General features: G+C 39.4%; 1 protein-coding gene across 5 annotated transcripts in view; it reads left to right on the plus strand.

Moving 5' to 3' along the window:
- Positions 1 to 26,940, plus strand: part of LOC120537745 (mucin-16-like) — a 94,304-nt gene that overhangs the window by 26,835 nt on the left and 40,529 nt on the right. For 2 of the 5 annotated variants that reach the window (XM_039766913.1, XM_039766911.1), the window contains exons 3-27: positions 3,826 to 3,921; positions 4,823 to 4,923; positions 5,034 to 5,101; positions 5,262 to 5,428; positions 5,554 to 5,586; positions 8,694 to 8,794; positions 9,994 to 10,061; positions 10,254 to 10,420; positions 10,545 to 10,577; positions 10,799 to 10,899; positions 14,097 to 14,164; positions 14,357 to 14,523; positions 14,648 to 14,680; positions 14,899 to 14,999; positions 18,186 to 18,253; positions 18,417 to 18,583; positions 18,708 to 18,740; positions 18,959 to 19,059; positions 20,608 to 20,675; positions 20,868 to 21,034; positions 21,159 to 21,191; positions 21,410 to 21,510; positions 24,664 to 24,731; positions 24,923 to 25,089; positions 25,214 to 25,246. In XM_039766913.1, coding sequence (XP_039622847.1) covers positions 3,826 to 3,921; positions 4,823 to 4,923; positions 5,034 to 5,101; positions 5,262 to 5,428; positions 5,554 to 5,586; positions 8,694 to 8,794; positions 9,994 to 10,061; positions 10,254 to 10,420; positions 10,545 to 10,577; positions 10,799 to 10,899; positions 14,097 to 14,164; positions 14,357 to 14,523; positions 14,648 to 14,680; positions 14,899 to 14,999; positions 18,186 to 18,253; positions 18,417 to 18,583; positions 18,708 to 18,740; positions 18,959 to 19,059; positions 20,608 to 20,675; positions 20,868 to 21,034; positions 21,159 to 21,191; positions 21,410 to 21,510; positions 24,664 to 24,731; positions 24,923 to 25,089; positions 25,214 to 25,246 — 2,310 coding nt within the window. Of the gene's footprint in view, positions 1 to 3,825; positions 3,922 to 4,822; positions 4,924 to 5,033; positions 5,102 to 5,261; positions 5,429 to 5,553; positions 5,587 to 8,693; positions 8,795 to 9,993; positions 10,062 to 10,253; positions 10,421 to 10,544; positions 10,578 to 10,798; positions 10,900 to 14,096; positions 14,165 to 14,356; positions 14,524 to 14,647; positions 14,681 to 14,898; positions 15,000 to 18,185; positions 18,254 to 18,416; positions 18,584 to 18,707; positions 18,741 to 18,958; positions 19,060 to 20,607; positions 20,676 to 20,867; positions 21,035 to 21,158; positions 21,192 to 21,409; positions 21,511 to 24,663; positions 24,732 to 24,922; positions 25,090 to 25,213; positions 25,247 to 25,464; positions 25,566 to 26,940 lie in introns of all 5 variants that reach the window. The other 3 variants (XM_039766909.1, XM_039766912.1, XM_039766910.1) reach the window with 3 other exon arrangements.

The raw sequence follows: 26,940 nt of genomic DNA on the forward strand, positions 1-26,940 counted from the left end.
TCTTTAAGAGGTTTGACCACCCTAACCCACTCTCACCTCGGAGAACTCACCCTCCACCCATCCTTCTGCTGATACCAACATAGGAGAGACATCCCCACCCACAATTACAGCAGCCCAGGTGAGCAGAGGGCTGAGGAGACTTTGTGCCAGCAAAGCAGTGGCTCCAGATGGAGTATTGCCACGACTGCTGAAGGCCTGTGCATTGGAGCTGGGGAGTCCTCTACTGCGCATCTTCAACCTGAGTTTGGAACAGAGGAGAGTCCCGAGGCTTTGGAAAACATCTTGTATCACCCCAGTCCCTAAGGTATCAAGTCCTGGTGAGCTGAATGACTTCAGGCCTGCCACTCTACTGTAATGTCACATGTGATGAATATCATGGAGCGGCTGCTGCTTCAACACCTGAGGCCACAGGTCTGCCACGCCCTCAACCCTCTGCAGTTCCCATACTAGGAGAAGGTGGGAGCAGAGGATGCCATCATCTATATGCTACACCGATCCCTCTCCCACTTGGACAGAGGCAGTGGTGCTGTGAGAATTATGTTTCTGGACTTCTCTAGCACCTTCAACACCATCCAACCTCTGCTCCTTAGGGACAAGCTGACAGAGATTGGAGTAGATTCATACCTGGTGGCATGGATCGTGGACTATCTTACAGACAAACCTCAGTATGTGCGTCTCAGGAACTGCAGGTCTGACATTGTGGTCAGCAACACAGGGTGCTGCAGTGGACTGTACTTTCTCCAGTCCTGTTCAGCTTATATACATCGGAGTTCCAATACAACTCGGAGTCCTGCCACATGCAAAAGTTCACTGACGACACTGCTATCGTGGGCTGCATCAGGAGTGGACAGGAGAAGGAGTATAGGAACCTAATCAAGGACTTTGTTAAATGGTGTGACTCAAACCACCTACACCTGAACACCTGCAAAACCAAGGAGCTGGTGGTAGATTTCAGGAGGACCAAGCCCTTCATGGACCCCGTGATCATCAGAGGTGACTGGGTGTAGAGAGTGCAGACCTATAAATACCTGGGAGTGCAGCTGGATGATAAATTGGACTGGACTGCCAATACTGATGCTCTGTGCAAGAAAGGGCAGAGCCGACTATACTTCCTTAGGAGACTGGCGTCCTTCAACATCTGCAATAAGATGCTGCAGATGTTGTATCAAACGGTTGTGCTGAGCGCCCTCTTCTACGTTGTGGTGTGCTGGGGAGGCAGCATAAAGAAGAGGGACACCTCACGCCTGGACAAACTGGTAAGGAAGGCAGGCTCTATTGTAGGCATGGAGCTGGACAGTTTGACATCCGTGGCAGAGCAACAGGCTCTGAGCAGACTCCTGTCAGTCATGGAGAATCCACTGCATCCACTGAACAGGATCACCTCCAGACAGAGGAGCAGCTTCAGTGACTGACTTATGTCACTGTCCTCCTCCATTAACATACTGAGGAGATCATTCCTCCGCCACACTATGTGACTCTTCAGTTCCACCTGGGGGGGGTAAACGTTAACACTACACAAGATTATAGATTGTTGTACCTGCCTCACACTCTCCACCTTGCAATTGTTAATTAATTAATATTGTTTTTATCAGTATGCTGCTGCTGGAGTATGTGAATTCCCCCTTGGGGATTAATAAAGTATCTATCTATCTATCTATCTATCTATCTATCTATCTATCTATCTATCTATCTATCTATCTATCTATCTATCTATCTATCTATCTATCTATCTATCTATCTATCTATCTATCTATCTATCTATCTATCTATCTATCTATCTATCTATCAGATGTCACAGTGTTTATGCTCTTATTTCCTGAATTGCACAACTCCAGCTCTGTCATGTGCCTGCGTAAAGCCACTGTGAAGTAATAGGAGTTGAAAGGGTGCAGGCTGTCACCTCTTAAATTAAAACACTTTTGCCTTCAGAGAAAATATTTCTGTTTGACCCAGCCTATATGGTTAAATATTTTCAGCAACACAGTCTTTTTATCCTATAGCAATAGATGGTTTTATAAGTCATACTTCTTAATGAGGAGTGGCTCTGAGAACTGCACAGAGCCCAAAAAATCAGTCAAAATGCAAATTTAACACTTGCCTAAAGGCAAAGATTGAGGGACAGCAAGAAAATATAATCTGACTCAGGGCTGAAGAAGGATAATCCACTGGGGGTCAATAGATCTGACAGAACTGAACTAGATGACGACTAAGCTATTCCCTGACCATCTCAATTATATACACGCTTGTTCAGAATTGTGGTAACAATGGGTGAAGGCCCATCTTTCCGGTTTGTTGTTAGCTATAGCTAAGACTACTTACTTATCTAAAATATGAAATGGAGAAACCATCAGACATGATAACCAAACCTCATGCAATGAACTAGATGGAACTGCAATGCAAAATAATGCACTAAGCAACGTAATGCTAGCAACCATGTGGCTTGGACTGGTTACGTGACTAAGAGTGAAATATTAGTTTTCATGTCTTAAGTTGCCTTCTTGGAAATAAAGCATTTGTCCCCCACATTGAAGAGCTAAGATGACAGCTCCATGCTTTTTTGCTTTTTTACTTTCTCGTATACAAAGTATAGGTAAAGTATTGTAATCATTCAAAGATTCGATGTCAAGATTTTGATGAATCTCAATGTTTTACGATTCCCTGACTTTCTCGTATACGAAGCTTAGGGAAAGTATCGGACGCATCCAAAAATTCCATTTCAAGATTTTGATGAATCTTGACTTTTTAAACCTCCCAGAGTTTTTGGAATTATTGCTGTGTGTCTCTGGTGTGTGTGTAAACATGTTAACTTGACGCTTTCACTTAGGTCAACCAAATTTTGCACACAACTATTGGGTAGATTTCTATCAACTTTTAGGCTTTTTCTGCTTAGCAGAAGTGGTACTTTACCTTTTATTCATGCAGCTGCAGAGTCTGATTTATTCAACTTTACTTTTATAACAATTGTTCAATATATTATTAATTTGATTTGATTTGATGGTTCTTTAATGTGCATATTTTAAAAATATAATCATTTTCTTGCGGTGTACTCCTCAAATATCCATCCCCATATCTGAGTAATAAGAAAGTCGAGGGGAGACCACTCCTGATTTGTTACCTTTTGAACAGACTGAGGTAGGTGACTGGCTACTATGTGATTGCTGGTGAACATTACTTCTTGACCTGGCTCAAGGAGTGGGTCCTAGTGTCACCATTCCAGGGTAAAATGATCTTTTTTTTACATGAACTGTGGTGGGAGTTATTTATGGACAACTGTTTGTACTATACAGTATTTATTGATGGATGTTTTTGTTGCCCTTGCCCTTAGACCAATTTTTCAAGATTATCTCTTACTGGAGATAGCACAGTTCTGGGAATCCCTGAATGGGCAGAAGCCCTTTCACCATTCCAAAATTATATGTTTTAGAAGATAAAATATGTTCACTGAATTCATTAATGTAACATGTTATGGTTTGGCTGTCAATTATTTTGGGGACTTGTAATGGTTGTCACTCCTGGTAGAGCAAATCAACAGAATGAAGCAGCTACCATCCTTGGGTAATTAAGGTAATTATTAAGCGAGGGGAAGATGCTTTTGAATTACTGTAAGATTTATAAAAGGATTATTAAATGTAGATATTCCCTCAGGTTAACTAACTTCTTTCTCTGTCTTTAACATTTTCTGGCATTTTACATGAATTCACCTGTTTTAAATCCCCCACATTAGTCTGGGCTCCATTCCTTTCTTCAAAGTTCTGAAATGTCTATGATCATTCCGGTTATGCCAGTTATTTATGATACTTTTTCTTTTCTTTTCTGTTTGCAAAGATCGAGATTGTAATTGCTCATTAAATGAGATTTATGACATGGAACTTGCAAATGAAATCCACCAACTAGGTCAAGGCATGACTCCGCCAGATGAAGGTATGTTTGGCTAGTTATTTAAATAGAAGAAGAATTAAACATAAAAGACTGAAAGAAGTCAATCAAACATTCAGGTGAATCAAATGACAAGCACTCAAATCTCATCCAGCAACTTTGCCCAAGTAAAATATCAAGCAGTAGGTAACGAGGACATGCACAATGCTTTAGGCTTTCTGAATCTAATGACTTTAAAGTAATCATATTCTAATAGTTAGTAAAATGATGAGGGGACAATCGATAGTATGAAATGGAGGCCTCATTTATTTATAGTTATCTAACATAACATACTCAAGTCCTTTGTTGAAAAAGTAATCACTCTCTTTATATTTAGATGATGACTTCATCATCTTTAGCTGCAATGACTACCTGACAATGACAGTCAATGAGACTTTTCAGCCTGCTTTAGGGAATTTTGTTTAGCAAGCAATGGTTTTTCACCTGCTTCTATCATACAGTATATATGTCAATTTCACAGATTATGAGCTATGAAACCTGAATACTGTCCACCTGAGAAAGTTTTGCAGATCTCTGGATGCTGTCATTGAACTCTCTGTGATTATTTGCCTATGAGTTGTTATGGATGGGATGTTCACCTTTGTGAAAATTTACTGGCATTCCAAACCAACCCCATTTTAGGACACAAATCAAGATAACTTGGGCTCACTTGAATCTTCCTTAGCTACTGGCTCAACTGAGGAATCTGTTTCACTGTGAGCTTTGAGTACCTTTCTGATGCAGCTATACACACACCAATATTTGTATCTTTATCTGTTGTAAAATAGGACACAAAGCATACTCTAACATCTTCTGTATGAATCCTCCTACATTCAGTTTAACAACAGATAATGCAAGGATATCACATCACGTCAGATATTAACCTGAGTGTTTTGATCTTTTACAGTAACACTCCAATTTTTTATCAACTTTACTGTCACCAGCCAGGTGTACAATCAAAGTCTTCCATCCACAAGGAATACCATCCTTAAAAATATTACTTCTATGGTAAGTCAGAGTGCCATGATTTTGCATAGAATAGTAATCATAGTAATCTTAAGCTACATAAGAGAAGTAAACACACTCCTCCATTTCATCTCCTGTAATGTTGCCTCTAGGTTTCCCAGGCCTTTATGACCAGCAGCATCTCTGAGACATTTTTAGGTTGTCCATATGGCAAATTGAGGTAACAATCTTGTCTAAAAATAAAGTTAACGGGAGTGCTGCTCCTTTAGTACATGACAATGAGCGTCGCACTCCTTGTGTAGGTGCATGTTTGACATCCTCAACAGCAGATTCTCTGTTGTGGCACCCTGACAAATGATTTGTCTTCTTCTCTATTTCAGCCCTGACCAGGGAAAGATAGACGTATACATAATCTGTGACTTCAGTAATAATACGCTGACATTGCTAGTCAACAGAGTGACCGTCTACAGGGTGCTGAAGCAGGTCACCAGCAATGTCACCTCCTTGGGACCCTACAGTATAGCCAGAGACAGCCTTTATGTCAATGGTGATTATCTGTCTTGGCTGGGATACAAATATTGCAGCCCGTATTAAACTGTAAAATGCATTTTGGCCATAAATATCCATGAGGTCAGATAGGACATCTGAAGTTTTTTGTTTTGTTTCTTTCAGGTTACCATGAGTTAGAGACTTCACCTGAAATACGTAAGTAATCAATCGGTGAAATGATTGGGGAATAGATCTGTATCTCAGTGTTTTTCTAGATTTATTTTAAAAGTCTTTCACGTGCTACATATAGTGTGTATTTGGCTCAGTAGGAACACAGAAACAACATCCATCCATCCATTTTCCGACCCGCTGAATCCGAACACAGGGTCACGGTGGTCTGCTGGAGCCAATCCCAGCCAACACAGGGCACAAGGCAGGAACCAATCCTGGGCAGGGCGCCAGCTCACCGCAGCAGAAACAAGATGTGTATCCTATACAGGCTTGATCAATTAAGTCCTATTATGTCAAATTCCTTTAATTGTGGTACAAGTCTTCTTTCGGCTGCTCCCGTTAGGGGTTGCCACAGCGGATCATCTTCTTCAATATCTTTCTGTCCTCTGCATCTTGTTAATGAATGTCCAAAAAGCTTTACTTGTTGGGAAAAAGACTGCTGGTCAGCTATGGCAGATTTTCCCATTTGGTGGCTCATGAGGAGATGATGACTATGTCTTCAGATTGGACGTGAAGTCATTATGTTTCCACAAAGTGAACCACCAACAACACTATGTGTAGAGGTGAACTGATACCAGCTACCCATGTAAGATGGCAGAAACCTTCTTCACAGGCTAGTCAGTCTTCCTTTTTGTAAATTAACTGTTTATCATCTTCATGTTATATCACTCAAATGACAAACTAAAAAGGAAACTAGAAAGACCCATTAGCAAACTCAGATCTCTGAATACAGAATATGAAGAACAATCCAATGTTTTCATATATTTAACCTTTCCCACCCAAGTTACCCTTAATGGTGCGCTCGTTCTCCATATTCTCAATGTTCCATGAATAAGAATAAAAGCAGCACTTTAAGAGTGATAATAATACACACAAATAAAGGAAACAAAGTAACAGTTTTAATTGAAAAGGAATGTAATCTCTCTGATCTGTTTTCCAGACAGAGAGCTTTAGTTGGTGTAGTTAAGTATCCTGGCCATAGAGAGCTCCAGACACATCCGCTGACAGAACAAGAACTGTCAGAGCTCATATATTCTCTTCATGAACTTAAATACTTCCATCACGTCTGGCTTAATCATCCTTGATGAGACACATCTATTTTCTACAGAGGTTCTTTGCAGTTCAGCCTTTAGTACACATCTCGGCTGTATCACTGTTTAAAATTGGCGTAGTTTCATCCTCGTAGTGTGGTAAACACAACATTTCCAGTATGGTCTCAGAATCGTATTGAACAACCTCATCATCACCTGCTTTGGTTCAGAGATATAATCCGGTGTCCTTTAAACCTATTAGCAGGCCTTCTGACAGAGCCCATGTGCATGCAGAGATCAGTTCACTGCTACTCTACCTACAGTAGCTTCTGTACTGGGCCTGTTATAGGCTGTGTCCATTTCACTTCTGAACCAAATGCAACCTTCACAATGCCAACAGACTGAAGTGGCAGATACAGAAACGCGCCTGTCGCTTCTTTTCTATCCACATATTTCATCCGCATCTGAAGAGAGGTCTCATAAGCGTCATAAAAATTGAATTAGCGAGGATCCAATGCTGACTTTTGAAGAAAATCACTATAGACGTTTGTCCTCTTTCAATGACTCCATACTTTGTGAATGTCAGACAAGTGCTGATCCATTCATTATTTTTTCCCTTTAAAATCATGTGCAAAGATTTTATCAGCAACAAGGAGATGATAAAGCAACTCTGATCTTAAAAATCCCTTACAGGCACAATTGGCAACCCTAAAAAAGGCCCTACATTGAACTCGGAAAAGCCTGCTTCACTGATCTGACCCTACACTAACAGCGTGGGCACTGCTGACATTAACGCTAATATTGATGCCAACAGTCAAATAAAAAAACAAAAAAACAAGCACAAAACAAACATGTCCACATGCAAAACCAGAACACACAGGCAAAAACTGATAGACATGGAAAAAAATAAGCCAAAACAACGTCAAACAACTGAGTCTATCAATTCAAAAGGAGGTCTGTTCAGGTTATTTTATTAATTTTGTAAAAATTCTTGTTATTATATTAGTTTGGCACTATTTTTGTGATGGAAATGTAGCACTGTTTAGTGATGTTTTTACTTATAGACACTGCTAGTTTGTTGTTTGTGGTAATGACAACCATTGCCTATGTGGCCAGACATCACCACTTATTTCCAGAATAAAATGTTAGTGTCCAGCTCCTGGTGTTCAAACCCTTGGGTATGTGATTAAATGAAACAAACCTTTGCAAGTGTTAGTGATAGTTAGGGAATGCTTCTTTATTAGGGGTTAGGGATTCTTCTTATTGTTTTTGAGCATGATTTTGATAAATGCTTTGATATTTGGAGCTTTCTGTCCCCTTTTTTGTTTCAGGCCACTTGCCTGCTTTTGAAATATTTTGTCTTTCTCCTTAAAAGACTCTCAACATCTCGTGGTTCATTCCTCTTCTAGAAAATGGTCCTTTGGACCAGTTCATTTTCATCTTGTCCGTTATATAGTAGTCCAAAAGAGCTGTCCGTACTAGCATTGGTCTAGGCCTCCTGTTACAGCAGGAAGATGACCACTGGGTTGTCACACGTCCATAATTGAAAAACAATAAAATATCACTGAGATGACGTAAATGACAGTTCCAACCCAGAAGAAATGTCACTAGAGTCCACAGTAGTCTATTTTTATTAATGACACACACAAAGGTGGATAATTAACACTATGACATGGCGTGTATGCAGCTTGTGCAAGATGTCACCAGCAGGGGGCGTTGGCTCACTGGGATTGTGTCCTTGATTGAAATGCAAGACATAATTGAACCTATAAATACACCTCTTTAGTAACCATGGGGGAAATAATCAGACGAGAGAAATTTGGTACAAAAAGAGATACGTATACTGTATTTAACTGAACTGAAGGGATGAGCTCATCTTTGATTATTTATATCACTAAGTAGTATTTATAATATTTCAAAAACTCAACAAATCACCTTTTCATTGTATTTTTTACATCAATTTACAGCAAGTAAAAGAAAAATTGTGTGATGTCCTTGGCAACTAAAGAATCTAGAGTATCACTGGAGTCAAGAGGTGACTTGTTGTTTAATTTATTACAGAAATGTTGCCTTTCACCATCAACTTTACCCTAAACAACCTGCAGTTTAATCAACGTCTTTCATCTACAGTCGATCCTATTAACCAGGATATCACATCTCTGGTAAGTTAGAAGATAAGAAGAAGGAGATGTAAATGTTTTTAAAAGAGCGGCGATTGTTAACAACCCACAACATCTGAAACAGTGAGATGATAAAAAGAAATCAGAAACCAGACACTGTGTAAAATATGAGATGATCCTTTTGGGTGTCTAAAAGTTTTGGGATCAAGCTAAACAAATAGTGTTTCGATTAGTTTAGATTAGTATAGAATAGATAAACTTTATTAATCCCATGGGAAAAATCAGATGCATACAGCAGCGGAAACATAAAAAACAAGGACACAGACTCACAGGACAGATAATACAGCCAATCAATCAATCAATCAATGAGTAAATTAATAAATAAAAATCTGTGCTTTGGGTGGCCGAGACTTGAATTCTCAGAAGGCACCAGAGAAGCACTAGAAGACTGGGAGGTGTGATGGTCAGTAGTGTCGCAGAGCTGTCTTCAGTAAAGTGCACAGTATGTCTGTGTAGGGATTTTAAAATCCACAGATTGTGAAAATAACATTTATTCTGACAAGACATTTTGAGAAAGCAAAAAATGTATAGTAAGCTGCAATGCCATCTTGCTTTCTATATGGACATCACCATTTTGTGAGTCTCGTTGCCAAGATTTGCCTCCCAGATTAGTTTAGATTAGTAGAGAATAGATAAACTTTATTAATCCCATGGGGAAATTCAGATGCATACAGCAGCGGAAACATAAAAAACAAGGATACAGACTCACAGGACAGAAAATACAGCCAAAAAATCAATCAATAAGTAAATGAATGAGTAAATTAATAAATAAAAATAAATGTGAGTACATTGGTAAATGCATTGAATTTTCTGATAGCAGTGGGCAGGAAAGACCCCTAGAGGTGCTTCTTAGTACACCTGTGGCTAAAAGGACACCAAGAGAGCGCCTCCTGGATTGAATTTTCCAAGATGGCATCCCATTCTAAAGGCTAGAAAAATTAACAATAAATTCAGAACAGTGACCAAAAGGCTCACCTTTCTACACTGTAAAAGACTTTTACAAAATGACTTGCAGAAGTTTTGTTTCCAGTGCATTTTCTCAGGTTTAGGGACTGACAACGATAGACTCATTTGTCTCTTTAAGAGTGTCAGTGCTTCATTTAAAGAGGAACTCAATTTTCTCAGCTTATTTCATTTTTCATAGTATGTTCTGACATCTGATTGCTTATTCTTAAATTTAGGTTTCTCAGGCACTCCTGACTGGCAGTTACGCTCCAGGATTCTCCAAATGTCAGCCTGCGTCCCTCAGGTAAGAATATTGTCTGTCTAAAGAAATGAATATAAATTTGTCTAATGAAGCGAAATAATTTAGATCAATATGGCTAAGTGTAAAATAAATAACTAATTGGTTTCTTGTATTAAAAAAATAAACAACATCTTTAGAATCAGGATATCTCTGGTGCTACCCTGATAAGCGATTCGTCTTTGTTTTCTATCTCAGTTCTGACCCAGCAGGGACAGCCGTGTACCTTACCTGTAACTTCGTGAATATGACATCAACACCACCCATTAACAGAGTGAAGATCTACAGGGAGCTAAAGCAAAATACCAACAGTGGCTCCTCCTTAGGATCTTACGTCATGGCCAAGGACAGCCTCTATGTCAATGGTGATTACCAGTCCTGTTTAGACTGTCACTGTTATATCTCTGGTAGACAAACATAGATTACTGTTTGGGTATGAGTTCTCCATTACTATAAGGTATCTGAAGGTTGATATTCTTTTTATTTCAGGGTATCGTGAGCTAGAAACTCCTCTCCCCCCTCGTAAGTAAGACACTCAGCAGTGAGTGGATTTCTCATCCTTGTGTAATTCTCTTAGTTGTATATTTCAAGTTGTCATGTTACAGTGAAATCACCCATAGCCTAAAATAACAGAATACAACACATTTTACTGATTCTTCTAGGGATGTATAAACTTAGAAAGCCTTAACTGACGAGAATGTCCTAGAAGTCAAGAGCTGACCTGTTTGTTTGATTTGTTACAGCAATGCTCAGCTTCTTCATCAACTTTACACTCACCAACCTGATGTTTAATCAGAGTCTTTCCTCTGAAAGCAGCCCTATCAACCTCGAGCTGGTGTCCCTGGTAAGTGAGCGGGTGAGCTCCTCGAGTCTGATTATGGTGTTGTGTGTGACTGGGTATGCCAGGTGGTATTGAACAGATTACGTGCTTTGGGTGGCCGAGACTTGAATTCTCAGAAGGCACCAGAGAGGCACCAGAAGACTGAGAGGTGTGATGGTCAGCAGTTTCGCTGAGCTGTCTTCAGTAAAGTGTACAGTATGTCTGTGTAGCGATATTTAAATCCAAACATTGTGAAAATAGCATTTATTCTTAAAAGACATTTTGAGAAAGTAAAAAATGTATAGTCATGGGCGGCAATGCCATCTTGCTGTCTATATTACATCACCATTTTGTGAGTCTCGTTGCCAAGATTTGCTACCCAGTTGCTGTGAGCATTGTCTTGGAGGTCATGATTTCTGGCATTGCTAATGCAATGGGTTTGAATGTTAGTACTGGCCATGTTGTCATTGGAGTTTGCAAATAATCTCACCATTAGTGTGCAATTCTCATGGCGAATATTAACATACTGGCTTTTGAACTCTACTGTTATTTTTCATACCTTGATTTTTGGTCAGCGATTTAAAGTTAACCACCGATAGCCTTGACATTAGTTCTGATTTTCGTTTGTTTCCTGACTATGTTTCATCTCCTGATCCGTATCTTTAAAAAGCCTGTCTTGCTTTTAGTCACTATCAACTTTATCCTTAACAACCAGCAGTTTAATAAAAGTCTCTCCCGTACAGTCAATCCTATTTACCAGAATATCACATCTCTAGTTAGTTAGAAGATAAGAAGAAGGAGATATTAGTGTTTGTAAGAGAGCAGCGATTGTTAATAACACAAAACATCTGAAACAGTGAAATGATAATCAGCAATCGGAAACCAAACAGTGTGTAAAATATGAGAAGATCTGCCCGAGATGTTCCTTATTGGTGTCTAAAACTTTTGGGATCCTTCTAAACAAATGGCATTTCAATTAGATTAGATTAGATTAAATTAGATTAGATTAGATTAGATTAGATTTGATTAGATTAGATTTGATTAGCATAGAATAGTTAAACTTTATTAATCCCATGAGGAAATTCAGATGCAAACAGCAGCAGAAACATAAAAAACAAGGATACAGACTCACAGGGCAGAAAATATAGCCAATAAATTAACCAATAAGTAAACGAATGAGTAAATTAATAAATAAAAGTAAGCTTAAATAGCACATTATGTACTGTGCATCCGGAAAGTATTCAAAGTGCATCACTTTTTCCACATTTTGTTATGTTACAGTCTTATTCCAAAATTGATTAAATTCATTTTTTTCCTCAGAATTCTATACACAACACCCCATAATGACAACGTGAAAAAAGTTTACTTGAGGTTTTTGCAAATTTATTAAAAATAAAACAATTGAGAAAGCACATGTACATAAGTATTCACAGCCTTTGCCATGAAGCTCATCCTGTTTCCCCTGATCATCCTTGAGATGTTTCTGCAGCTTAATTGGAGTCCACCTGTGGTAAATTCAGTTGATCAGACATGATTTGGAAAGGCACACACCTGTCTATAGAAGGTCCCACAGTTGACAGTTCATGTCAGAGCACAAACCAAGCATGAAGTCAAAGGAATTGTCTGTAGCCTTCTGAGAAAGGATTGTCTCGAGGCACAAATCTGGGGAAGGCTTCAGAAAAATTTCTGCTGCTTTGAAGGTCCCATTGAGCACAGTGGCCTCCATCATCCGTAAGTGGAAGAAGTTTGAAACCACCAGGACTCTTCCTAGAGCTAGCTGGCCATCTAAATTGAGCAACTGGGGGAAAAGGGCCATAGTCAGGGAGGAGACCAAAAACCCAATGGTCACTCTGTCAGAGCTCCAGAGGTACTCTGTGGAGAGAGGAGAACCTTCCAGAAGGACAACCATCTCTGCAGCAATCCACCAATCAGGCCTGTATGGTAGAGTGGCCAGATGGAAGCCACTCCTTAGTAAAAGGCACATGGCAGTCCGCCTGGAGTTTGCCAAAAGGCACCTGAAGGACTCTCAGACCATGAGAAACAAAATTCTCTGGTCTGATGAAACAAAGATTGAACTCTTTGGTGTGAATGCCAGGCGTCACGTTTGGATGAAACAAGGCACCGCTCATCACCAGGCCAATACCATCCCTTCAGTGAAGCATGGTGGTGGCAGCATCATGCTGTGGGGATGTTTTTCAGCGGCAGGAACTGGGAGACTAGGCAGGATGAAGGGAAAGATGACTGCAGCAATGTATAGAGACATCCTGGATGAAAACCTGCTCCAGAGTGCTCTTGACCTCAGACTGGGGCGGCGGTTCATCTTTCAGGATGACAACAACCCTAAGCACACAGCCAAGATATCAAAGGATTGGCTTCAGGACAACTCTGTGAATGTCCTTGAGTGGCCCAGACTTGAATCCGATTGAACATCTCTGGAGAGATCTAAAATGGCTGTGTACCGACGCTTCCCATCCAGCCTGATGGAGCTTGAGAGGTGCTGCAAAGAGGAATGGGGGGCGAAACTGGCCAAGGATAGGCGTGCCAAGCTTGTGGCATCACATTCAAAAAGACTTGAGGCTGTAAATGCTGCCAAAGGTGCATCGACAAAGTATTGAGCAAAGGCTGTGAATACTTATGTACATGTGATTTCTCAGATTTTTATTTTTAATAAATTTGCAAAAACCTCAAGTAAACTTTTTTCACGTTGTCATTATGGGGTGTTGTGTGTAGAATTCTAGGGAAAAAAGTGAATTTAATCCATTTTGGAATAAGGCTGTAACATAACAAAATGTGGAAAAAGTGATATGCTGTGAATACTTTCCGGATGCACTGTAGATTCATTGATTTGCTTGATAGTAGTTGGCAGGAAAAACCCCTAGAGGTGCTTCTTAGTACACCTGTGGCTAAAAGGACACAAAAAGAGCGCCTCCTGGAGGGGATTTTTCATGTTGGCATCCCATTCTAAAGGCTAGAATTAATTAATAATAAATTCAGAACAGTGACCAAAAGGCTTGCCTTTATATACTGTAAAAGACTTTTACAAAATGACTTGCAGAAGTTTTGTTTCCAGGGCATTTTCTCAGGTTTAGGGACTGACAACGATAGACTCATTTGTCTCTTTAAGAGTGTCAGTGCTTCATTTAAAGAGGAACTCAATTTTCTCAGCTTATTTCATTTTTCATAGTATGTTCTGACATCTGATTGCTTATTCTTAAATTTAGGTTTCTCAGGCACTCCTGACTAGCAGTTACGCTCCAGGATTCTCCAAATGTCAGCCTGCGTCCCTCAGGTAAGAATATTGTCTGTCTAAAGAAATGAATATAAATTTGTCTAATGAAGCGAAATAATTTAGATCAATATGGCTAAGTGTAAAATAAATAACTAATTGGTTTCTTGTATTAAAAAAATAAACAACATCTTTAGAATCAGGATATCTCTGGTGCTACCCTGATATGCAATTTGTCTTTGTTTTCTATCTCAGTTCTGACCCAGCAGGGACAGCCGTCTACCTTACCTGTAACTTCGTGAATATGACATCAACATCACCCATTAACAGAGTGACGATCTACAGGGAGCTAAAGCAAAATACCAACAATGGCTCCTCCTTAGGATCTTACGTCATGGCCAAGGACAGCCTCTATGTCAATGGTGATTACCAGTCCTGTCTGGACTGTCACTGTTATATCTCTGGCAGACAAACAAAGATTACTGTTTGGGTATGAGATGTCTATTAATATAAGGTATCTGAAGGTTGATATTCTTTTTATTTCAGGGTATCGTGAGCTAGAAACTCCTCTCCCCCCTCGTAAGTAAGACACTCAGCAATGAGTGGATTTCTCATCCTTGTGTAATTCTCTTAGTTGTATATTTCAAGTTATGTTACACTGAAATCACCCATAGCCTAAAATAACAGAATACAACACATTTCACTGATTCTTCTAGGAATGTATAAACTTAGAAAGCCTTAACTGACGAGAATGTCCTAGAAGTCAAGAGCTGACCTGTTTGTTTGATTTGTTACAGCAATGCTCAACTTCTTCATCAACTTTACACTCACCAACCTGATGTTTAATCAGAGTCTTTCCTCTGAAAGCAGCCCTATCAACCTCGAGCTGGGGTCCTTGGTAAGTGAGCGGGTGAGCTCCTCGAGTCTGATTATGGTGTTGTGTGTGACTGGGTATGCCAGGTGGTATTGAACAGTTTACGTGCTTTGGGTGGCCGAGACTTGAATTCTCAGAAGGCACCAGAGAGGCACCAGAAGACTAGGAGGTGTGATGGTCAGCAGTTTCGCTGAGCTGTCTTCATTAAAGTGTACAGTATGTCTGTGTAGCGATATTTAAATCTAAACATTGTAAAAATAGCATTTATTCTTAAAAGACATTTTGAGAAAGTAAAAAATGTATAGTCATGGACGCCAATGCCATCTTGCTGTCTATATTACATCACCATTTTGTGAGTTTCATGGCCAAGATTTGCCTCCCAGATGCCGTGAGCATTGTCTTGGAGGTAATGATTTCTGGCATTGCTAATGCAATGGGTTTGAATGTTAGTACTGGCCATGTTGTCATTGAAGTTTGCAAATAATCTCACCATTAGTGTGCAATTCTCATGGTGAACATTAACATACTGGCTTTTGAACTCTACTGTTATTTTTCATACCTTGATTTTTGGTCAGCGATTTAAAGTTAACCACCGATAGCCTTGACTTTAGTTCTGATTTTCGTTTGTTTCCTGACTATGTTTCATCTCCTGATCCGTATCTTTAAAAAGCCTGTCTTGCTTTTAGTCACTATCAACTTTATCCTTAACAACCAGCAGTTTAATAAAAGTCTCTCCCGTACAGTCAATCCTATTTACCAGAATATCACATCTCTAGTTAGTTAGAAGATAAGAAGAAGGAGATATTAGTGTTTGTAAGAGAGCAGCGATTGTTAATAACACAAAACATCTGAAATAGTGAAATGATAATCAGCAATCGGAAACCAAACAGTGTGTAAAATATGAGAAGATCTGCCCGAGATGTTCCTTTTTGGTGTCTAAAACTTTTGGGATCCTTCTAAACAAATGGCATTTCAATTAGTTTAGATTAGATTAGATTAGATTCGATTAGATTAGATTTGATTAGCATAGAATAGTTAAACTTTATTAATCCCATGAGGAAATTCAGATGCAAACAGCAGCAGAAACATAAAAAACAAGGATACAGACTCACAGGGCAGAAAATACAGCCAATAAATTAACCAATAAGTAAATGAATGAGTAAATTAATAAATAAAAATAAGCTTAAATAGCACATTAGGTACAGTGCATCCGGAAAGTATTCACAGTGCAGCACTTTTTCCACATTTTGTTATGTTACAGCCTTATTCCAAAATGGATGAAATTCATTTTTTTCCTCAGAATTCTACACACAACACCCCATAATGACAATGTTAAAAAAGTTTACTTGAGATTTTTGCAAATTTATTAAAAATAAAACAATTGAGAAAGCACACGCACATAAGTATTCACAGCCTTAGCCATGAAGCTCATCCTGTTTCCCCTGATCATCCTTGAGATGTTTCTGCAGCTTAATTGGAGTCCACCTGTGGTAAATTCAGTTGATCAGACATGATTTGGAAAGGCACACACCTGTCTATAGAAGGTCCCACAGTTGACAGTTCATGTCAGAGCACAAACCAAGCATGAAGTCAAAGGAATTGTCTGTAGCCTTCTGAGAAAGGATTGTCTCGAGGCACAAATCTGGGGAAGGCTACAGAAAAATTTCTGCTGCTTTGAAGGTCCCATTGAGCACAGTGGCCTCCATCATCCGTAAGTGGAAGAAGTTTGAAACCACCAGGACTCTTCCTAGAGCTAGCTGGCCATCTAAATTGAGCAACTGGGGGAAAAGGGCCATAGTCAGGGAGGAGACCAAAAACCCAATGGTCACTCTGTCAGAGCTCCAGAGGTACTCTGTGGAGAGAGGAGAACCTTCCAGAAGGACAACCATCTCTGCAGCAATCCACCAATCAGGCCTGTATGGTAGAGTGGCCAGATGGAAGCCACTCCTTAGTAAAAGGCACATGGCAGTCCGCCTGGAGTTTGCCAAAAGGCACCTGAAGGACTCTCAGACCATGAGAAACAAAATTCTCTGGTCTGATGAAACAAAGATTGAACTCTTTGGTGTGAATGCCAGGCGTCACGTTTGGATGAAACAAGGCACCGCTCATCACCAGGCCAATACCATCCCTTCAGTGAAGCATGGTGGTGGCAGCATCATGCTGTGGGGATGTTTTTCAGCGGCAGGAACTGGGAGACTAGTCAGGATGAAGGGAAAGATGACTGCAGCAATGTATAGAGACATCCTGGATGAAAACCTGCTCCAGAGTGCTCTTGACCTCAGACTGGGGCGGCGGTTCATCTTTCAGGATGACAACAATCCTAAGCACACAGCCAAGATATCAAAGGATTGGCTTCAGGACAACTCTGTGAATGTCCTTGAGTGGCCCAGCCAGAGCCCAGACTTGAATCCGATTGAACATCTCTGGAGAGATCTAAAATGGCTGTGTACCGACGCTTCCCATCCAGCCTGATGGAGCTTGAGAGGTGCTGCAAAGAGGAATGGGGGGCGAAACTGGCCAAGGATAGGTGTGCCAAGCTTGTGGCATCATATTCAAAAAGACTTGAGGCTGTAATTGCTGCCAAAGGTGCATCGACAAAGTTTTGAGCAAAGGCTGTGAATACTTATGTACATGTGATTTCTCAGTTTTTTTTATTTTTAATAAATTTGCAAAAACCTCAAGTAAACTTTTTTCACGTTGTCATTATGGGGTGTTGTGTGTAGAATTCTAAGGAAAAAAGTGAATTTAATCAATTTTGGAATAAGGCTGTAACATAAAATGTGGAAAAAGTGATATGCTGTGAATGCTTTCCGGATGCACTGTAGATTCATTGATTTGCTTGATAGTAGTTGGCAGGAAAGACCCCTAGAGGTGCTTCTTAGTACACCTGTGGCTAAAAGGACACAAAGAGAGCGTCTCCTGGAGGGGATTTTTCATGTTGGCATCTCATTCTAAAGGCTAGAATTAATTAATAATAAATTCAGAACAGTGACCAAAAGGCTTGCCTTTATATACTGTAAAAGACACTTTCAAAATGACTTGCAGAAGTTTTGTTTCCAGGGCATTTTCTCAGGTTTAGGGACTGACATGATAGACTAATTTGTCTCTTTAAGAGTGTCATTGCTTTATTTAAAGAGAAACTCAATTTTCTCAGATTATTTTATTATTCAAAGTATGTTCTGACATCTGATTGCTTATTCTTAAATTTAGGTTTCTCAGGCACTCCTGACTGGCAGTTACGCTCCAGCATTCTCCAAATGTCAGCCTGCGTCCCTCAGGTAAGAATATTGTCTAATGAAGCGTAATAATTTAGATCAATATGGCTAAGTGTAAAATAAATAACTAATAGTTTCTTGTATTAAAAAAATAAACAACATCTTTAGAATCAGGATATCTCTGGTGCTACCCTGATATGCGATTCGTCTTTGTTTTCTATCTCAGTTCTGACCCGGCAGGGACAGCCGTCTACCTTACCTGTAACTTCGTGAATATGACATCAACACCACCCATTAACAGAGTGACGATCTACAGGGAGCTAAAGCAAAATACCAACAGTGGCTCCTCCTTAGGATCTTACGTCATGGCCAAGGACAGCCTCTATGTCAATGGTGATTACCAGTCCTGTCTGGACTGTCACTGTTATGTCTCTGGTAGATAAACACAGATTACTGTTTGGGTATGAGATGTCTATTAATATAAGGTATCTGAAGGTTGATATTCTTTTTATTTCAGGGTATCGTGAGCTAGAAACTCCTCTCCCCCCTCGTAAGTAAGACACTCAGCAATGAGTGGATTTCTCATCCTTGTGTAATTCTCTTAGTTGTATATTTCAAGTTATGTTACACTGAAATCACCCATAGCCTAAAATAACAGAATACAACACATTTCACTGATTCTTCTAGGAATGTATAAACTTAGAAAGCCTTAACTGACGAGAATGTCCTAGAAGTCAAGAGCTGACCTGTTTGTTTGATTTGTTACAGCAATGCTCAACTTCTTCATCAACTTTACACTCACCAACCTGAGATTTAATCAGAGTCTTTCATCTGAAAGCAGCCCTATCAACCACGAGCTGGTGTCCTTGGTAAGTGAGCGGGTGGGCTCCGCGAGTTTGATTATGGTGTTGTGTGTGACTGGGTATGCCAGGTGGTATTAAACAGATTACGTGCTTTGGGTGGCCGAGACTTGAATTCTCAGAAGGCATCAGAGAGGCACCAGAAGACTGGGAGGTGTGATGGTCAGCAGTTTCGCTGAGCTGTCTTCATTAAAGTGTACAGTATGTCTGTGTAGGGATATTAAAATCCAAACATTGTGAAAATAACATTTATTCTTAAAAGACATTTTGAGAAAGTAAAAAATGTATAGTCATGGGCGGCAATGCCATCTTGCTGTCTATATTACATCACCATTTTGTGAGTCTCGTTGCCAAAATTTGCTACCCAGTTGCTGTGAGCATTGTCTCGGAAGTCATGATTTCTGGCATTGCTAATGCAATGGGTTTGAATGTTAGTACTGGCCATGTTGTCATTGGAGTTTGCAAATAATCTCTCCATTAGTGTGCAATTCTCATCGCGAATATTAACATATTGGCTTTAGAAATCTACTGTTGTTTTTTTACCTTGATTTTTGGTCAGTGATTTAAAGTTAACCACCGATAGCCTTGACTTTAGTTCTGATTTTCGTTTGTTTCCTGGCTATGTTTCATCTCCTGATCCTTATGTTTAAAAAGCCTGTCTTGCTCTGAGTCACCATCAGCTTTACCCTTAACAACCTGCAGTTTAATAAAAGTCTCTCCCGTACAGTCAATCCTATTTACCAGAATATCACATCTCTAGTTAGTTAGAAGATAAGAAGAAGGAGATATTAGTGTTTGTAAGAGAGCAGCGATTGTTAATAACACAAAACATCTGAAACAGTGAAATGATAATCAGCAATCAGAAACCAAACACTGTGTAAGATATGAGAAGATCTGCCCGAGATGTTCCTTTTTGTTGTCTAAAACTTTTGGTATCCCTCTAAAGAAATGATCTTTTAGATTAGATTAGATTAGATTTGATTAGATTAGATTAGTAGAGAATAGATACATTTTATTAATCCCATGAGGAAATTCAGATGCATACAGTAGTGGAAACATAAATACAAGGATACAGACCAACAGGACAGAAAATACAGCCAATAAATCAATAATAATTAAATGAATGAGTAAATTAATAAATAAGAATAAGCTTAAGGAGCAAATTAGGTAGATGCATTGAATTTTCTGATAGCAGTGGGCAGGAAAGACCCCTAGAGGTGCTTCTTAGTACACCTGTGGCTAAAAGGGCTCCAACAGAGCGCCTCCTGGAGGGGATTTTTCATGATGGCATCCCATTCTAAAGGCTAGAATTAATTAATAATAAATTCAGAACAGTGACCAAAAGGCTTGCCTTTATATACTGTAAAAGACACTTTCAAAATGACTTGCAGAAGTTTTGTTTCCAGGGCATTTTCTCATTTTTAGGGACTGACAACGATAGACTAATTTGTCTCTTTAAGAGTGTCAGTGCTTTATTTAAAGAGAAACTCAATTTTCTAAGTTTATTTCATTTTTCAAAGTATATTCCGACATCTGATTACTTATTCTTAAATTTAGGTTTCTCAGGCACTCCTGACTGGCAGTTACGCTCCAGCATTCTCCAAATGTCAGCCTGCGTCCCTCAGGTAAGAATATTGTCTACCTAAAGAAATGAATATAAATTTGTCTAATGAAGTGTAATTATTTAGATCAATATGGCTAAGTGTAAAATAAATAACTAATTGGTTTCTTGTATTAAAAAAATAAACAACATCTTTAGAATCAGGATATCTCTGGTGCTACCCTGATATGCGATTCGTCTTTGTTTTCTATCTCAGTTCTGACCCGGCAGGGACAGCCGTGTACCTTACCTGTAACTTCGTGAATATGACATCAACACCACCCATTAACAGAGTGACGATCTACAGGGAGCTAAAGCAAAATACCAACAGTGGCTCCTCCTTAGGATCTTACGTCATGGCCAAGGACAGCCTCTATGTCAATGGTGATTACCAGTCCTGTTTAGACTGTCACTGTTATATCTCTGGTAGACAAACATAGATTTCTGTTTGGGTATGAGATGTCTATTAATATAAGGTATCTGAAGGTTGATATTCTTTTTATTTCAGGGTATCGTGAGCTAGAAACTCCTCTCCCCCCTCGTAAGTAAGACACTCAGCAATGAGTGGATTTCTCATCCTTGTGTAATTCTCTTAGTTGTATATTTCAAGTTATGTTACAGTGAAATCACCCATAGCCTAAAATAACAGAATACAACACATTTTACTGATTCTTCTAGGAATGTATAAACTTAGACAGCCTTAACTGACGAGAATGTCCTAGAAGTCAAGTGCTGACCTGTTTGTTTGATTTGTTACAGCAATGCTCAACTTCTTCATCAACTTTACACTCACCAACCTGATGTTTAATCAGAGTCTTTCCTCTGAAAGCAGCCCTATCAACCACGAGCTGGGGTCCCTGGTAAGTGAGCGGGTGAGCTCCTCGAGTCTGATTATGGTGTTGTGTGTGACTGGGTATGCCAGGTGGTATTAAACAGTTTACGTGCTTTGGGTGGCCGAGACTTGAATTCTCAGAAGGCATCAGAGAGGCACCAGAAGACTGAGAGGTGTGATGGTCAGCAGTTTCGTTGAGCTGTCTTCAGTAAACTGCCCAGAATGTCTGTGTAGGGATTTTAAAACACAAAGATTGTGAAAATAGCATTTATTCTTACAAGACATTTTGAGAAAGTTAAAAAATTTATAGTAAGCTGCAATGCCATCTTGCTTTATATATGGACATCACCATTTTGTGAGTCTCGTTGCCAAGATTTGCTACCCAGTTTCTGTGAGCATTGTCTCGGAAGTCATGATATCTGATGTTGCTAATGCAATGGGTTTGAAGGTCAGCACTGGCCATGTTTTCAGTCAAATTTGCAGATAATCTCACTGTAAGTGTGCAGTTCTCATTGCGAATATTAACATACTGGGTTTTGAACTCTACTGTTATTTTTCATACCTTGATTTTTGGTCAGCAATTTAAAGTTAACCACCGATAGCCTTGACTTTAGTTCTGATTTTCGTTTGTTTCCTGACTATGTTTCATCTCCTGATCCGTATCTTTTTAAAAGCCTGTCTTGCTTTCAGTCACCATCAACTTTATTCTTAACAACCAGCAGTTTAATAAATGTCTCTCCCGTACAGTCAATCCTATTTACCAGAATATCACATCTCTAGTTAGTTAGAAGATAAGAAGAAGGAGATATTAGTGTTTGTAAGAGAGCAGCGATTGTTAATAACACAAAACATCTGAAACAGTGAAATGATAATCAGCAATCAGAAACCAAACAGTGTGTAAAATATGAGAAGATCTGCCTGAGATGTTCTTTATTGGTGTCTAAAACTTTTGGGATCCTTCTAAACAAATGGCATTTCAATTAGATTAGATTAGATTTGATTAGCATAGAATAGTTAAACTTTATTAATCCCAAGAGGAAATTCAGATGCAAACAGCAGCAGAAACATAAAAAACAAGGATACAGACTCACAGGGCAGAAAATACAGCCAATAAATTAACCAATAAGTAAATAAATGAGTAAATTAATAAATACAAATAAGCTTAAATAGCACATTAGGTATAATGCATCCGGAAAATATTCAAAGTGCATCACTTTTTCCACATTTTGTTATGTTACAGTCTTATTCCAAAATGGATTAAATTCATTTTTTTCCTCAGAATTCTACACACAACACCCCATAATGACAATCTGAAAAAAGTTTACTTGAGATTTTTGCAAATTTATTAAAAATAAAACAATTGAGAAAGCACATGTACATAAGTATTCACAGCCTTTGCCATGAAGCTCATCCTGTTTCCCCTGATCATCCTTGAGATGTTTCTGCAGCTTCATTGGAGTCCACCTGTGGTAAATTCAGTCGACTGGACATGATTTGGAAAGGCACACACCTGTCTATATAAGGGCCCACAGTTGACATTTTATGTCATAGCACAAACCAAGCATGAAGTCAAAGGAATTGTTTGTAGCCTTCTGAGAAAGGATTGTCTCGAGGCACAAATCTGGGGAAGGTTACAGAAATATTTCAGCTGCTTTGAAGGTCCCAATGAGCACAGTGGCCTCCATCATCTGTAAATGGAAGAAGTTTGAAACCACCAGGACTCTTCCTAGAGCTAGCTGGCCATCTAAACTGAGCAATTGGGGGAGAACGGCCATAGTCAGGGAGGTGACCAAAAACCCGATGGTCACTCTGTCAGAGCTCCAGAGGTACTCTGTGGAGAGAGGAGAACCTTCCAGAAGGACAACCATCTCTGCAGCAATCCACCAATAAGGCCTGTATGGTAGAGAGGCCAGACGGAAGCCACTCCTTAGTAAATGGCACATGGCAGCCCGCCTGGAGTTTGCCAAAAGGCACCTGAAGGACTCTCAGACCATGAGAAACAAAATTCTCTGGTCTGATGAGACAAAGATTGAACTCTTTGGTGTGAATGCCAGGTGTCACGCTTGGAGGAAACCAGGCACCGCTCATCACGAGGCCAATACCATCCCTTCAGTGAAGCATGGTGGTGGCAGCATCATGCTGTGGGGATGTTTTTCAGCGGAAGGAAATGGGAGACTAGTCAGGATAAAGGGAAAGATGACTGCAGCAATGTACAGAGACATCCTGGATGAAAACCTGCTCCAGAGCGCTCTTGACCTCAGGCTGGGGCGACGGTTCATCTTTCAGGACGACAACGACCCTAAGCACACAGCCAAGATATCAAAGGAGTGGCTTCAGGACAACTCTGTGAATGTCCTTGAGTGGCCCAGACTTGAATCCGATTGAACATCTCTGGAGAGATCTTAAATGGCTGTGTACCGACGCTTCCCATCCAACCTGATGGAGCTTGAGAGGTGCTGCAAAGAGGAATGGGCGAAACTGGCCAAGGATAGGTGTGCCAAGCTTGTGGCATCACATTCAAAAAGACTTGAGGCTGTAATTGCTGCCAAAGGTGCATCGACAAAGTATTGAGCAAAGGCTGTGAATACTTATGTACATGGGATTTCTCCGTTTTTTTTAATTTTTAATAAATTTGAAAAAAACCTCACGTAATCTTTTTTAATGTTGTCATTATGGGGTGTTGTGTGTAGAATTCTAAGGAAAAAAATTAATTTAATCCATTTTGGAATAAGGCTGTAACGTAACAAAATGTGGAAAAAGTGCTGCACTGTGAATACTTTCCGGATGCACTGTAGATTCATTGATTTGCTTGATAGTAGTTGGTAGGAAAGATCCCTAGAGGTGCTTCTTAGTACACCTGTGGCTAAAAGGACACCAAGAGAGCGCCTCCTGGAGGGGATTTTTCATGTTGGCATCTCATTCTAAAGGCTAGAATTAATTAATAATAAATTCAGAACAGTGACCAAAAGGCTTGCCTTTATATACTGTAAAAGACACTTTCAAAATGACTTGCAGAAGTTTTGTTTCCAGTGCATTTTCTCAGGTTTAGGGACTGACAACGATAGACTAATTTGTCTCTTTAAGAGTGTCAGTGCTTCATTTAAAGAGAAACTCAATTTTCTCAGCTTATTTCATTTTTCATAGTATGTTCTGACATCTGATTGCTTATTCTTAAATTTAGGTTTCTCAGGCACTCCTGACTGGCAGTTACGCTCCAGCATTCTCCAAATGTCAGCCTGCGTCCCTCAGGTAAGAATATTGTCTGTCTAAAGAAATGAATATAAATTTGTCTAATGAGTGTAATAATTTAGATCAATATGGCTAAGTGTAAAATAAATAACTAATTGGTTTCTTGTATTAAAAAAATAAACAACATCTTTAGAATCAGGATATCTCTGGTGCTACCCTGATATGCGATTCGTCTTTGTTTTCTATCTCAGTTCTGACCCGGCAGGGACAGCCGTGTACCTTACCTGTAACTTCGTGAATATGACATCAACACCACCCATTAACAGAGTGACGATCTACAGGGAGCTAAAGCAAAATACCAACAGTGGCTCCTCCTTAGGATCTTACGTCATGGCCAAGGACAGCCTCTATGTCAATGGTGATTACCAGTCCTGTTTAGACTGTCACTGTTATATCTCTGGTAGACAAACATAGATTACTGTTTGGGTATGAGATGTCTATTAATATAAGGTATCTGAAGGTTGATATTCATTTTATTTCAGGGTATCGTGAGCTAGAAACTCCTCTCCCCCCTCGTAAGTAAGACACTCAGCAGTGAGTGGATTTCTCATCCTTGTGTAATTCTCTTAGTTGTATATTTCAAGTTATGTTACAGTGAAATCACCAATAGCCTAAAATAACAGAATACAACACATTTTACTGATTCTTCTAGGAATGTATAAACTTAGAAAGCCTTAACTGACGAGAATGTCCTAGAAGTCAAGAGCTGACCTGTTTGTTTGATTTGTTACAGCAATGCTCAGCTTCTTCATCAACTTTACACTCACCAACCTGATATTTAATCAGAGTCTTTCCTCTGAAAGCAACCCTATCAACCACGAGCTGGGGTCCTTGGTAAGTGAGCGGGTGAGCTCCTCGAGTCTGATTATGGTGTTGTGTGTGACTGGGTATGCCAGGTGGTATTAAATAGTTTATGTGCTTTGGGTGGCCGAGACTTGAATTCTCAGAAGGCACCAGAAGACTGGGAGGTGTGATGGTCAGCAGTTTTGCTGAGCTGTCTTCAGTAAAGTGTACAGTATTTCTGTGTAGCGATATTTAAATCCAAACATTGTGAAAATAACATTTATTCTTAAAAGACATTTTGAGAAAGTAAAAAATGTATAGTCATGGGCTGCAATGCCATCTTGCTGTCTATATTACATCACCATTTTGTGAGTCTCATGGCCAAGATTTGCTACCCAGTTGCTGTGAGCATTGTCTTGGAGGTCATGATTTCTGGCATTGCTAATGCAATGGGTTTGAATGTTAGTACTGGCCATGTTGTCATTGGAGTTTGCAAATAATCTCACCATTAGTGTGCAGTTCTCATCGCGAATATTAACATACTGGCTTTAGAACTCTACTGTTGTTTTTTTACCTTGATTTTTGGTCAGTGATTTAAAGTTAACCACCGATAGCCTTAAGTTTAGTTCTGATTTTCATTTGTTTCCTGACTATGTTTCATCTCCTGATCCGTATCTTTAAAAAGCCTGTCTTGCTCTGAGTCACCATCAGCTTTACCCTTTACCACCTGCAGTTTAATAAAAGTCTCTCCCGTACAGTCAATCGTATTTACCAGAATATCACATCTCTAGTTAGAAGATAAGAAGAAGGAGATATTAGTGTTTGTAAGAGAGCAGCGATTGTTAATAACACAAAACATCTGAAACAGTGAAATGATAATCAGCAATCGGAAACCAAACAGTGTGTAAAATATGAGAAGATCTGCCCGAGATGTTCCTTTTTGTTGTCTAAAACTTTTGGGATCCTTCTAAACAAATGGCATTTCGATTAGATTAGATTAGATTAAATTAGATTAGATTAGATTAGATTAGATTTGATTAAATTAGATTAGATTAGCATAGAATAGTTAAACTTTATTAATCCCATGAGGAAATTCAGATGTATACAGTAGAGGAAACATAAACAACAAGGATACAGACTCGCAGGACAGAAAATACAGCCAATAAATCATCAATAAATAAATTAATGAGTAAATTAATAAACAAAAATAAGCTTAAGGAGCACATTGGGTAGATGCATTGAATTTTCTGATAGCAGTGGGTGGGAAAGACCCCAAGAGGTGCTTCTTAACATACCTGTGGCTAAAAGGACACCAAGAGAGCGGCTCCTGGAGGGGATTTTTCATGTTGGCATCCCATTCTAAATGCTAGAAAAATGAATAATAAATTCAGAACAGTGACCAAAAGGCTTGCCTTTATATACTGTA

This window comes from Polypterus senegalus, chromosome 10 (genome assembly GCF_016835505.1).
Source record: "Polypterus senegalus isolate Bchr_013 chromosome 10, ASM1683550v1, whole genome shotgun sequence".
In the NCBI taxonomy this organism is placed as follows: Eukaryota; Metazoa; Chordata; class Cladistia; order Polypteriformes; family Polypteridae; genus Polypterus; species Polypterus senegalus.